Source organism: Amphiprion ocellaris, chromosome 3 (assembly GCF_022539595.1).
Source record: "Amphiprion ocellaris isolate individual 3 ecotype Okinawa chromosome 3, ASM2253959v1, whole genome shotgun sequence".
In the NCBI taxonomy this organism is placed as follows: Eukaryota; Metazoa; Chordata; class Actinopteri; family Pomacentridae; genus Amphiprion; species Amphiprion ocellaris.
This window is the reverse complement of record NC_072768.1, coordinates 41084806-41099080: the sequence shown is the minus strand read 5'-3', so window position 1 is coordinate 41099080 and position 14275 is coordinate 41084806. Positions and strand designations below refer to the sequence as shown.

The 14275-nt window shown below is 44.4% G+C and overlaps 1 protein-coding gene across 1 annotated transcript in view; it reads right to left on the bottom strand.

Annotated features, from left to right (window-relative positions):
- lamb4 (laminin, beta 4) overlaps window positions 1-14275 on the bottom strand; it is a 69193-nt gene that overhangs the window by 35721 nt on the left and 19197 nt on the right. The window contains exons 4-13 of the mRNA XM_055009098.1: window positions 13669-13804; window positions 13512-13585; window positions 5496-5684; window positions 5170-5233; window positions 4399-4613; window positions 2728-2848; window positions 1892-2080; window positions 1314-1469; window positions 727-830; window positions 231-310 (exon numbers count right to left, since the gene is read on the bottom strand). Coding sequence (XP_054865073.1) covers window positions 231-310; window positions 727-830; window positions 1314-1469; window positions 1892-2080; window positions 2728-2848; window positions 4399-4613; window positions 5170-5233; window positions 5496-5684; window positions 13512-13585; window positions 13669-13804 — 1328 coding nt within the window. The remainder of the gene's footprint in view (window positions 1-230; window positions 311-726; window positions 831-1313; window positions 1470-1891; window positions 2081-2727; window positions 2849-4398; window positions 4614-5169; window positions 5234-5495; window positions 5685-13511; window positions 13586-13668; window positions 13805-14275) is intronic.

Genomic DNA, 14275 nt, shown 5'->3' with positions numbered 1-14275 from the left:
ATAATAATAAATAATAAATCTTACTTCAGATATATAATATATAATAATATATAATAAATCTTATGTTAGATATATAATAATATGTAATAATAAATTATGAATCTTACTTTAGATATATAATATAGAATAATATAGAATAAATCTTATGTTAGATGTACAATAATATATAATAATAAATCATGAATCTTACTTTCGATATAGAATATATAATAATATAGAATAAATCTTACGTGGTGCCTTGAGCTCCGCCAATATCACAGTCACAGGGTGAACATTGGTACACAGAGTGCCCTAAACCCCAGAAACCTTCCTGAACACAAACACACACATGAAGGACATTAGAAGGTCTTCAGAGACGATCAGACGGAGTCATCGGTTTATCATCGGACGGTGTCATCTGGACTGCAGATGGAAATTAGCTTAAATCTAACTCTGGTGCAAAACATCAAATGGAAACATTTATGTTTAATATTGTACATGGTCCCTTTTTAAATGAACTTATAATAATAATAACAATAATAAGTTTGTTGATCAGAACAACAGATAGAATCCAGATCTGAGGTTTTATTCCACCTCTTGTCTGTCTGCAGAAATAATTCTGATTTATAGAAATAACATTGATTTATATGAATAATACTGATCAATAGAAATACCTGTGAGGTGAAAGTGTGTTGTAGTTTTCTGCAGTGGCCACTAGAGGTCACACAGGTCCAGTATTCTACGTACCACACATCGATCACACAGCGGTCGGACGGCTAAACGATCACATTCACAGCTTCCGGTCAGCTGATCACACGAGCCGACGCTTCCCAAAGAGTGACATCTGCAGGCTGGAAGAAAAACCAGAGCAGATGTGAGCATTTCTTTAGGAACTCTGAACAGTTTCACTGTGGTTCATTTTTTAAAATCTGAAGTCCTGCAGCTGTGGAAGCAGAACATCACGGAGAAGGAGGGAGTTTCGTTTCAGAATAAAACTATTTTTCTACCAACATGTCCTCCAGAAAACATGGAGGCTCCACTTCCTGTTTAGCTCTTTGGAATCAGAATTTTTAGTTTTAAACAGAATCTTCTGCAAACACTTTAAAAATGAAACCCGTAGAATAAATCAGCTGGTGGGCTCAGATCTGGATCATTTTCTGTTTTTACTGGTTCAGGCTGAAAAATATTGCCATTTGGGGGATTTTTTAAAGATATGATGTTTTTTAAACTTTTAGAATTTTAAAGTAGCACCTTGGTCTCATGTTTGTAGGAACTTAAACACTGAACATGAAGAAGAGCTTCTAATTTTACAGGTACAACAGTGAGTTCGTCACCTTGACAGCCAGCCGGGTCGTCCTGTCTCAGACCAAAGAAGTCGCGTTTGCAGCGATCGCAGCGTTCTCCCTCCACGTTCTCTTTACAGACACACCGACCACTCAGAGCGTCACACAGACCGCCGCCCTGAGAACCAGCCGGGTCACAGTCACACGCTGGAACACATCACCATGGCATCATCACATGACATCACGCTGACAGACAGGAAGCAGTAATTGTCATTATTTTCAGTCCTGTTTTGTCCAAATTGAACAATTTCTTGGTTCAATGATTTCTTCAGTCTGGATCTAAACAGCTGAAACTTCCTGCTCTGCTTTTATTTTTGTCTTCTGAGCAAAAATTATATTTAAACCCAAAGTTTCCTGAACCTCACCACGTAGCTTTGTGGTTAAATTTAACTGAAAGTAAAAAGGAAAATGAAACTGAAGTGTAAACATGAAATCTGTTGTGTGCTGTGAGTAAAAGTCTGGCTGTAGCGCCCCCTGCTGCCTGCTGCTGGTACTGGAGGCTTACTGTAAAAGTGTGGCTGTGGCACCCCCTGCTGCTGGTACTCTGGTCAAAATGAAAGAAGACGTACGTATGCAAGCGTGAGGGTCGTCCTGGGCCCTATGGGGGTCCTGGTATAGGAAAGGTCGGCACTGTTCACACTGAGGCCCCGTTCTGTCATGGAGGCAGCCGTCGCAGACGCCGCCGCTGATGCCGCCAGTCGCTGTGAAACGAGCTGCATCGAAGTGACATGAGTCCGAGTGGCCGTGACAGTTACATCCTGAGGAACACAAAACACCAGGACACGATCACAGACTGACATATTCACACTCAGAAAGCAGAAATGAAAAAAATGACGTCTACAGAGAGTGAAATCTGTCAGAGTCAGCAGCTGATCAAACTGCTTTAATCCTGAACAGAGAACCATGTTTCTGAGATGGAAGAAGTCTCCAGAAACTCAGAACCGTGTGGACACTATGGAGAAAGCAGCCTGAGAAAGATGGAGCTACCTGGCCACAGGTAAAATGAAACCAGCTCTACAGTCGAACACAGTGGTGGCAGCATCAAGAGGGGCGGAGCTTAAACATTCTAATGGGACAAAGTTTGAAACAAAGAGGCACTGAGCCTGTAGGATCTTTCAGCAGAAGCTAACTGAAAGTCTGAATTATTCCATCAACAGAATAACTAGATCTGTAGGAATCATAAACAGGCTGTTTGATCATTCTGCACTGATGAGAATAATGATCATAAATCCATTCTAAAGATGCTGAAAGGGAAGCCAGCCGTGGAACATCTGTGATAACAGGAGAAGAACGTGACTGAGCTCTAAAGAACTATTTATTGTGAGTTAACTTATTGTATACACAAACTGAAAAACTAAATCACTGCTTGTACTGAGAAACATCAGAAAACAGGAAGCTCATTTACTCCTGCAGATGTCGGCTGCGTTTTCTCCTCCAGGCCTCCAGGGGGAGTCGTGGTGGAAGTCCTGACAGTGCTCACAGTTTTCTCCGGCCGTGTTGTGCTGACAAACACATCGACCATGAACCTGGAAGCAGAAAACACCTGGATTCAGGAAGAAGGACTCCGACTCTGAGCTGGAAACTCAGAGTTTAATTTCAGGACAGCACATCAGAGAGACTGTTTGTGTGTACATATTAAAATATATAGATATACACACTGTAAACAATATATAAATATACATATACACACACATAGATATACATATGTACACACACAACATATAAATATAGATATACACACATAACAATCCTGGAGCTGAAATGAGAGGAAGTCTTCAGATGACTGTTTCTGTGACTGCAGCCGTTCACAGAGAAACATTCCTGAGATGAATTCCTTCTTATTCAGACATGAAGCACAGAGCTGCTGTCAGATTACAGCTTTTCTCAGTCGCTTTGGTTCAGTTCTCAGATCAGAACTGAAATTCTCTAAACTACTTGTTCAGTCTTCACATCATTGTGTCACACCAAAAAGCAGTTTCTCATTTCTTTGAACCAGCTGTAAATGCTTTGGTTCATCCATGAAATGATTCTGTACAATTCTCTGCTGTTTCCTCCATTACTAATTGTTTATGTCATGTTGGTCTAAATTAATCTAATGGGTCTCTGTTGAATAGTCTCACCCTCCACAACATTTAGGCATTAGTTCATCACATCAGTCTTTACATGCAGAATGGTTGAACAAGTTGTCAGAATATGTCAGGATGTTTCTATACATTTTCATTAGACTTTTTTTTCTAAATCAGTCCTGAATTGGTAAATTGCTCCCAGGTGAATCTTGACTTTCTCTAATGAAGGGAAATGTGGGAAGGGCTTGAGTTTCCTGAAATCACTCAAAGACACAAGAGAAGATATTCATGATGTGGATGAGAATTTATGTCCAACAGACAGGAACATCAGGAGGTGAAGGAAGACTAAACTGGAATTCCTACAGCACTGCATGGACAGTTTTCCCTCAGGAGATTGTCTCATGTTCACATTTCTACTTTTTTTTTTTTGTTTTTTTCTTTGTGCTATGCAGCGCTGTTTTCCTTTCTGTATCACAATGATGTGGCCTGTCAATAAAAGACAATACAAACAGTAAATGTGATTCTGGTCCAGTCTCTTGTAATCAATCTCCCACATAAACTAAGGTGGAACCTACAGTTTACAATAACTGTCATTAAACTTTATACATAGTTTAATTAGAACATCCCTCCAGAGAACACTGTTATAATGACAACATGACTCAGCAATCTGACCATCTGACCCACACAACGACACCAGGACTGGTCATTCTGATCCACTGACATGTTCACTGACACATATTTACTGTGGAGAGATGAACTAAGGATTCTGAGCCAGAGACTGGCTTTAGCAGGTAATCCATGGTGTTTATTTATTTATTACTATTTGTACAAATTGCTTTGAGAAATGCACTTCCTGTTTAGCAAATATCGAGGATGATTCGAGAAACGTACCAAAGACAAAAACTGTAACAGAAAGTGATCTGGTTAGACTGGTCACTGTGCTGGTTAGCTCTTATTACTGGTGGCGTTAGGGTTCCAAAGGGTTCCAAAGGGTTCCTACAGGTTCCTACCATGCCCGGCTGTGTGAAGACGTCCCCCCGTCCTCCGTCCAGCGGCGTACAGCGGCCGGCGTGTCCGTTACAGAAGCAGCTTCCTCGGACCACCATGTTGTACATAGAGTAGTAGTATTTGTCCTCGGGGTTCCTGCGTCTCCGAGACAGCAGAGTGTCTCCCAGAGTGAAGAGACGAGTGAAGTTCACCCGGATGTTGGTGAGTGTGATGAGATCTGAGCAGAAAAAACATAAAAATAAAAGATAAATGATGAACCTGCAGGAGAATCTGTTGATCTAAACCTCAGTTTGTTCTCTGCAGTCCACCAAATCATTTCAGTATGTAGTCCTTTAAACTCACCGTTAGTTAACTACAGGTTGACTACAGGTTAAATCAGTTCTGATGAGTTAACCTGCTGTTAACCTGTAGTTAACTGCTGTTAACCTGTAGTTAACCTGCAGTTAACCTGCTGTTAACTTGTAGTTAACCTGTAGTGAACCTGCTGTTAACCTGTAGTTAACCTGCAGTTAACCTGTAGTTAACCTGCTGTTAACCTGCTGTTAACCTGTAGTTAACCTGCTGTTAACCTGTAGTTAACTCAATAGTGATGAATTAACCTGTCGTTAACTCAGTAATGATGAGTTAACCTGCAGTTAAACTGTAGTTAACCTGATGTTAACCTGTAGCTAACCTGCTGTTCACTCATCACAGCTCACCTCAGCTTTGTAATGTATACAATTCACTCAGCAAAAGCCAATCAGAGAGCAGGACCGTGTGATGTCAGACCTCACCTTGGATGTTTGGAGCGTACGGATTTTCAATTTCAAATACGGGATCCAGAGCTTTTAGCACCACCTGGCGGACAAACGTCAGAAGACACTTTGATCAAACAGCTGACAGAGACTTTATTAGTTAATTTATTATCTATTAGTTTATTACTTTATTAATCCAGAAAAAAGTGATTATTTATTATTAATCCAGAGGAAAATGATTATTTATTATCTATTAGTTTATTACTTTATTAATCCAGAGGAAAATGATGACGATCGGATTCACTCTGAAAGACTGTGTGTGTTACTGTGTGTATTTGTGTGATAGTGTGTGTTCCTGGTGGTACCTCTCCATCCGTGGATGGTTCTGATCCGGAGTATCTGCTGTCACAGACAATGTCATCGATGCGCTCGGCCGGATCAGCTGACACTGACGGGAAGTGAAGTGAACAATCGTCTGCAAAGTAACGGAAAACTTTCCAGCTTCGTCCGAAATCCTTCGACCGCTCAACCAGCATGGCGGCCGGACGGAAGCTCTGAAGAAAGAGAAGGAGTGACATCACAGGGCAGAGAGTGACACCACAGGGCAGAGAAAGTGACATCACAGGGCAGAGGGAGTGACATCACAGAGCAGAGGGAGTGACATCACTCATTAACCTTGTTTTTGCAGCTGGATCTCTCAATGACTTTGGGACAGGAGGTGGGGGTCCAGATCCTGGTCAGGGTCCAGTAGTGCAGTTGTCCAGTGGTCCAGTGGTCCAGTAGTCCAGTAGTCCAGTGGTCCAGTTGTCCGGTAGTCTGGTAGTCCAGTAGTCCAGTAGTCCTGTAGTCCTGTAGTCCAGTAGTCCAATAGTCCAGTGGTCTGGTGGTCTGGTGGTCCGGTAGTCCAATAGTCCGGCGGTCCATTAGTCTGGTAGTCCGGTAGCCCAGTAGTGCAGTAGTCCGGTGGTGCAGTAGTCCAGTAGTCCAGTAGTCCAGCAGTCCGGTAGCCCAGTAGCGCAGTAGTCCAGTAGTCTAGTAGTCCGGTAGTCTAGTAGTCCGGTAGTCCAGTAGTCCAATAGTCCAGTAGTCCGGTAATCCAGTGGTGCAGTAGTCCTGTAGTCCAGTAGTCCGGTAGGCCAGTAGTGTAGTAGTCCAGTAGTCCGGTAGTCCAGTAGTCCGGTAGTCCGGTAATCCAGTGGTACAGTAGTCCAGTAGTTCAGCAGTGCGGTAGTCCAGTAGTGTAGTAGTCCAGTAGTCCGGTAGTCCAGTAGTGTAGTGAGGGCCCTTAGGGGAGGTCCTTAGTGCTGCCTGCTGATCTCATGTTGTATTTCCTCTCAAATGTACGTCACTTTAGATAAAAAGCATCTGCTAAATGAAACTGTAACATCTTTCTCCTGATATTAGACTGACTGACAAATTTAAATCCAAACCTAAACTGATGCAAACCGGCTTTAGACACTCCAGCTGAGAAGACATGATGCTCATTGTGATGTGACGTCACTTCAGTGTCACTTCCGTGCGACAGCTCAGTGCGACAGCTCAGTGCGACATGCCTACCTCTATGTACCCTGGGGAAGACCCACAACTTAGAATGGTGAATGAAAAGATAGCTGACCTGCTGGAAGATGTTCGCCATCTCTCCGCTGAGCTGAGGGACAAAGACGCTCTGCTGGCCAGGTCTATGGAGGTGACCCACCAGCAGTCCATGAGGACTGCCTCTCTCTCTGCGGCCTTGGGATCCCTCTTGTCCACGACCCTCGTCCTGCTCTACACCCAATCGCCAGCGATCGTGGACAGAGGTAGTGATCCGAGGCAGGCAGAAGACCCCAGTCAGAGCCGTCTGGCCTCCACTCTCCCTCTCGAACTGCTTCATGGCCCTGTCACAGATTGACACCAGCGGCCAACGGCGTGTCAGCGACTTCCTGCTCCAACGACCCGGCATCCATGGGCCCGGCGGCTCCCCCTCCGCTGCTGGACACCGAGACAGCTGTACACACCGCTGGATCGGCGTCCCCGCCGGTTGCAGTCCCGGATCAGCAGCTGTCATCCCGGGCCTCGACCTCTGCTTCACGCCGGAGGCTCCTAGAGGAGGCTGTGAGGAGGCGCTCTGGGAGCCTTCACTGCCCTGGCACAACCCTGGATCGTCATCCCGGAGCCGAGTCTGCTACCTGCCATAACGGTCATCACCACCCGGAGTCCTAGGAGCTCCCCTCTGCCAGACCTGGCACTGCTGTCGGCACAAGGACCTCCGCCTCCCCTCCTGCTGAGCGGCCCGCCTCAGCGCTATGGCGGATGGACACACGCCCAGCTCCGGCTCCGGCTCCTCTCCCTGCCCGCTGCCCGAAGGTGCCAGCGAAGCGTTCCCCAGCTCCAGATGGACACATTGCTGGCCTGTCCCACCGGTCACCTCGTCCTCTGTTTAGTCCCACAACTCTCATCATCGGTGACAGTATCGTCAGAAACATACGTTTCTTCACCGCCACCACTCGGTGTTGTCCTGGCGCCACCGTTGCTGTAATCCTGGACAAACTTCCTGAGCTGCTAAAGTCCATCCCATCCTCAGTATGCCGCGTGATTATTCACGTTGCCACAAACGACACGACCTGGCGACAATCTGAGCTGATGAAAAAGGATTTTATGGACCTCTTCAGACTTGTGGAAAGCTGTCGTAAGTCGGTGTTCATCAGCGGACCAATACCGACTCTGTCTCACGGTGCTGAGCGCTTTTCCAGACTCCTCAGTTTGAGCACCTGGCTCCAGCACACATGCACAGCTCACAACCTGAATTTTATTGACAATTTTAATCTCTTCTGGAACCACCCTGGATTTTATCTACACGACGGACTGCATCTGAGCACACTGGGCAGCTCGGTTTTAACAGCAAACATACACCACGCGGTTCAATCAACACCTGCTGACTGATTGCCCACAGGCCACGCCCACTCACCACACACCTCCCCTCTGCCCACGGAGACACGGGACAACATCACCCACAACATCCCAAATGTAGTTTTTAACAGATCACACAGAACCCGGACTGTTTTTAGACCAAGAACTTTGATTCCTTTAAAACGCCAGGAGGAGCGCGCGTTTAGCACGAGCATCAACATGGCCGTGCTGAACGTGCGCTCTCTTTTAAACAAAACTTTTATTACTAACGACCTGATTTAAAATAATAAACTGGATAGTCTTCTCCTGACAGAGACATGGCTTGGCACTGATGCACCTGCTGTTCTCACCGAGGCTTCCCCACCGAATTTTAACTTTTTATTCTCCACCAGACAGAGTAGAAGAGGAAGCGGAACAGCCTCCATCAATAAAAACGCTCTCACCCCAACTCAAGTATCTGTTAACAGTTACTCATCATTTGAGCATCATGCCTTTGTTTTTAGCAGCACTCAGATCCTCTGTTTAACAGTGTACAGACCACCCCATCACTCACCACCCCATCACTCCAGCCTTTTTATCAGTGAATTTTCAGAACTTTTATCAATCATTCACACCAAATACAACAGAATTTTAATAACTGGTGATTTTAATCTACACGTCGATAACACCTCAGATTCAATGTCCAGAGACTTTTTAAATCTTTTAAACTGCCTTGATTTTAAGCAACATGTCACGCAGCCGACTCACAACAGGGGACACATCCTGGACCTGGTTCTAACCCATGGTCTGTCCATTGGACCTGGTTCTAACCCATGGCCTGTCCACTGGACCTGGTTCTAACCCATGGTCTGTCCATTGGACCTGGTTCTAACCCATGGCCTGTCCATTGGACCTGGTTCTAACCCATGACCTGTCCACTGGACCTGGTTCTAACCCATGGCCTGTCCACTGGACCTGGTTCTAACCCATGGTCTGTCCATTGGACCTGGTTCTAACCCATGGCCTGTCCACTGGACCTGGTTCTAACCCATGGTCTGTCCATTGGACCTGGTTCTAACCCATGGCCTGTCCATTGGACCTGGTTCTAACCCATGACCTGTCCACTGGACCTGGTTCTAACCCATGGCCTGTCCACTGGACCTGGTTCTAACCCATGGTCTGTCCATTGGACCTGGTTCTAACCCATGGTCTGTCCATTGGACCTGGTTCTAACCCATGGCCTGTCCACTGGACCTGGTTCTAACCCATGGCCTGTCCATTGGACTTGGTTCTAACCCATGGCCTGTCCATTGGTGTGTCCTCTGTTGTGGACCTGGCTGTGTCTGACCATTACTGTGTGTTTTTTAATATCACCAGTTTCAACCAGCAGGAGGCCCCGGTGAGAACGGTGAGGAAACGCTACCTATCTTCTGAAGTGGCTGCAAATTTTATTGAGATTTTACAAAGCACTCCTGCCGAAATTTTACCTGCACCGTGTGATTTTATCGTTGATAATTTTAACAGCAGACTGAAGTCAACCCTGGACTCAGTAGCTCCACTTTTAACTAAAACAATCAGAAGAAAACCTATACCCACATGGAGAAAAAATGATAAAATCAATCAATTAAAAAGAAACTGCAGGAGTGCTGAAAGGAGATGGAGGAAATCAAAGTTAACAGTTCACTACGTGATCTTACGTCAACAACTCCAAACCTACAATAATGCAATCAAACAGGCAAGAACTTCCCATTTCGTACAACTTATCACAGACCATAAAAACAACCCCAGGTTCCTCTTCTCCACCTTTAATGTTTTAGCAGGCACTAATTTTAATAAAGCTTTTAAGACGCCATCTGACGCCCTCTGTGAGAACTTTGCAGACCACTTCAGAACCAACATCAAGGACATCAGATCCAGCCTTTTATCCCTACAAGTTTTACCTGTGAACACACCTGATCTGCTGTCCTTACCTGAGGAAACGCTGGAGAGTTTTGCCCTGGTTGATGCAAGGACGCTTGGTCGAGTTTTCTCCCAAGTGAACCCAACAACCTGCCTTTTAGATCCAATTCCCACACCTCTCTTAAAATCATTTTATGGATTCTTTGAGGAACAGTTTTTAAACATTATAAATTGCTCTCTTCAGGCGGGTGTCTTCCCCACTGCCTTTAAAACGGCGGTGGTGAAGCCCCTTCTGAAGAAGAGCAATTTAGATCCCAATGTTTTCAATAACTACCATCCTGTATCCAACTTACTATTTTTAAGTAAAATTTTAGAAAAACTGGCTTTTAACCAAGTCAATGACTTTTTAAACAGAATTAACATTTTAGAAAAACACCAGTCTGGTTTTAGAATGAACCACAGTACAGAGACAGCACATTTAAAGATTTTAAATGACATCAGGTGGAATCTGGATAATAAAAAACTCACAGTGTTGGTTCTACTGGATCTAAGTGCTACTTTTGATACAGTAGACCACCATATTTTGTTAAACAGACTCAAACACCTGGTCGGCCTCTCTGGTACTGTTTTTAACTGGTTTGATTCCTACCTCACAGACCGATGTTTTTATGTAAGTATGGATACGTGTTCCTCAGGAACCCATGAAATTAGGTGTGGGGTTCCCCAAGGGTCAATTTTAGGTCCCATTCTTTTTAATCTTTATATGCTTCCTCTTGGGAACGTCATCAGGAGACACGGCATCAGTTTCCATAGCTACGCTGACGATACACAGCTGTACATTGCCGTGTCTCCTGATGACACAGGGCCAATAGATTCCCTTTTAAACTGTATTTTAGACATTAAGTCATGGATGGCAATGAACTTCCTACAGCTCAACCGGGACAAAACTGAAGTTTTAGTCATAGGTCCTGAAGGCCAGAGAGAGAAACTTTTATCTAAACTACAAGATTTTAAACCAGCAAAATTTGTAAAAAACCTGGGCGTGATTTTCGACACTGAGCTGAATTTTACGCCACATATTAAAAATATAACGAAGATAGGTTTTTATCATCTGAAGAACATAGCCAGAGTCCGCCCGTTTCTCTCTCAGGCCAGCAGGAGGTGCTAATGCATGCTTTCATCTCTTCTCGTTTAGATTATTGTAATGCCCTGCTCTCTGGTCTTCCTAAAAAGAGTATTTTAAATCTACAATTATTGCAAAACTCAGCTGCACGCGTGCTGACGAGGACCAGAGGGCAGGAACACATTACACCAGTTTTAAAGTCGCTGCATTGGCTCCCCGTCCGCTTCAGGATCCATTTTAAGGTTCTTTTATTAGTTTTTAAATGTCTTAACGGCCTTGCGCCTTCTTATTTATCTGATCTCCTTTTAACATATCGACCCTCGCGGATCCTGAGGTCCTCTGGCAGTAGCCTTTTATCCATACCACAAGCCAGGACAAAAACCCACGGTGAGGCGGCATTTAGCCACTATGGCCCCCGCCTGTGGAACAGCCTGCTGGAGAACCTCAGGACTGCAGAGACTGTCGATATTTTTAAAAGAAGGTTAAAGACGCATCTTTTTAATTAGGCTTTTAACTAACCTCTTAAATCTTTATGTTCTTATCATTTTGTTTTTATTTTCCTATGTATTTTTACTTTTTTTAACCTTTCACCTTTTTACTTATGTTATAGGTCTTTTATTCTATCTTGTAGTTTCAAATTTTTAGTTATTTAACTCCAGTGTTTCCTCAGGGGGGTCCTCCACACTGGGTCCTGTATCTGGTCTGCTGCTGAGGGTGCTGTCCATGAGTCCCTTCAGTCTGGCTGGTTGGGGGGCTCCCCACCTCGGTGTGGGAGTCCCCCTGTCTGTCGGGGTCGAGGGGTCTGTGGGTCTGGGTGCCGGCGCCCCCAGTGGTCATGGCCTGCGACTCCTCCCAGTGTGGACGACCCCAATTGGAGGCGTTTTCCACAATCGTCAGTGCCATGCCATGTCTCCCTACTGTCAGTGGTGGGCGTGTGTGTGTCTTTGTATATGTGTGTGTGTGTGTGTGTGTGTGTGTGTGTGTGTGTGTGTGTGTGTGTGTGTGTGTGTGTGTGTGTGTGTGTGTGTGTGTGTGTGTGTGTGTGTGGACGTGTGTACGTGTGCGTGCTTCTGCAGTTGTGTGTATATATGGAGGGAGGGAGGGATGGGTTTTCTTGTTTTTAATGTTTTTAATGTTGTAAAGCACTTTGCGTTGCATTTTTAACTGTATGAAAAGTGCTCTATAAATAAAGTTTGATTTGATTTGATTTGAGTTTGATTTGATTAAAGCTCCCACATTTTGAAGATCCAGTTTGTTGTGTTTTGTGGTTGAAGGTGTAAAATGAAAGCCTCAGAGATAAAGATGTTTACTTCTGCTGGTTGGTCTCCAGCTTTAGGTGACTAAACAATCATGGCCCAGCTACGTTCTGCTGTTGGCTGCCAGACTTAACATAAGAATCTTCATGCACTCCCAGAAACCGAGGAACTGAACACCCAGTTTCACTCTCACATTCATTCATAGAGTCTTCTTCCTGAAGGGGGTCAGCTACAGACACTGAAACGGGATTATAGAGTCCTGGACCAATCAACCATCTGTGACTGAAACACTGAAAGAAACGTTCTGATTACATTTTAACCTGCTAAACTGAGGAACACTGTGGAGCCTTTAGCTCTGGTTCTGACTTCAGTAAACTCAGTGACCACAATCTTTGCTTTTGTTTCTCTTTTTCCTGGTAAAGGTTTGTTGGGGAGTTTTTTCTGATCTGAAGTGAGTCTCTAAGACAGAAGGTGTTTAAAGGAGGTGAAGCGCCTTGAGGCAATATTGTGATGTGTGAATATTGTGCTGCATAAATAAAAGTGACGTGACGTGACTCGCCTGAGTATCTGGGCCGTGTGCCAGGAAGGATTACTGCTGCCAGAACCCTGGAAAAATGTTCACTCTGACCTCAGCTTTAGAAAACAGAACAAGCCTGTTTCTGTTTCACAAATTTAACCCAGATTAGGTCTTCCTTGTTCAGACTCTAACTCCACTGTTAACGCTTTGAATTCTGCAGCAAACAGCTTAAGTTGGTCTAAAATAAAAGTTTCTATAATTAAAATGAGTGAGTTTGGAGAGCAGATGTCTGGTGAAGGTCTTCATGACGAGGTACTACTGGTGGACTGAACCAAGGGTGTTGGTAGTCTGGGCTAAGATTACCATGTGGTGGATTCACCAGGTGAGGCAGCAGGTACAGGTAGATATACATGTATAGATATACATGTATAGATCTACAGGTACGGGTAGATATACATGCATAGATATACATGTATAGATCTACAGGTACAGGTAGCTATACATGCATAGATTTACAGGTAAACACTGCTCAAAGGTTCCACATGGATTTTCATGTAGCTGCTAAAATGATCTGATTCTGGATAAACAGCAGCAGAACTTGTATTTTTCATCAAGGATGGGTCATAAACTACACATATTCCTCACATCAAATCAGCCAATCAGAGTTAGAGAAGCCAATAAGTCTCCACCTGAACAGGTGTGCAGAAAACAGAGTTACCTTGAAGGTTAGAACCAGGTGGCTGAACTGGAACACTGTCTTCAGATCCAGCTGGATGCTGACCTGATGAACTCCTGCAGACAAGCAGCAGTCACACAGGTAACTCATGGTGCCACTCTGCAGTGTCTTCTGCTCTGATTGGACGGTTGGAACTCACCGTTCTCGGACTGCCACCACTTCATCTTCCTCTCAGGGTCAAAAGTGGTGATGATGTTCTCGATGCGGTGGCTGTTGGGGTTGTTGTAGCGATTGTACGGCAGCCGAGAGTCACATGTGAAACATTTCTGCTCTGTCTGAGAAAAATCCCAACCGATCAGAACAATAGTTATCAATACTTCATCAGTATTTCAGTCAACTGTTGATTATTAGATAAAAGTTTCATTTGGATCAGATTTGATTGGTTCTTTGTGCTGTCGCTGAATCCCAACAATCTGACAACAGGCTAAATATCTAAGCCTGTACTTTTAGTCATCTTAAGCTTGTAAAACATAATTTATCGTATCATAAATGTTACTGATCTGATCCTTAATGATCTCCGTCTTTCAGTGTTTTCTGCAACCAGCTGTCATGTTCTGGAAAAACACTTCTTGTCTATTTAGAACATCTTTACTAACAATGTGATGTCAGAAATGATTCAGACCCTGAACTGAGAAAATGCCCTTCTAGCCCATCCCAGATGTTCCAGGTAATCCCCACCATGTTCTAGAGCGTTCTAATAGACTTTACAGTGAGAACAGCTGAAGCAGGAGTTCTCTCAGTGAGCT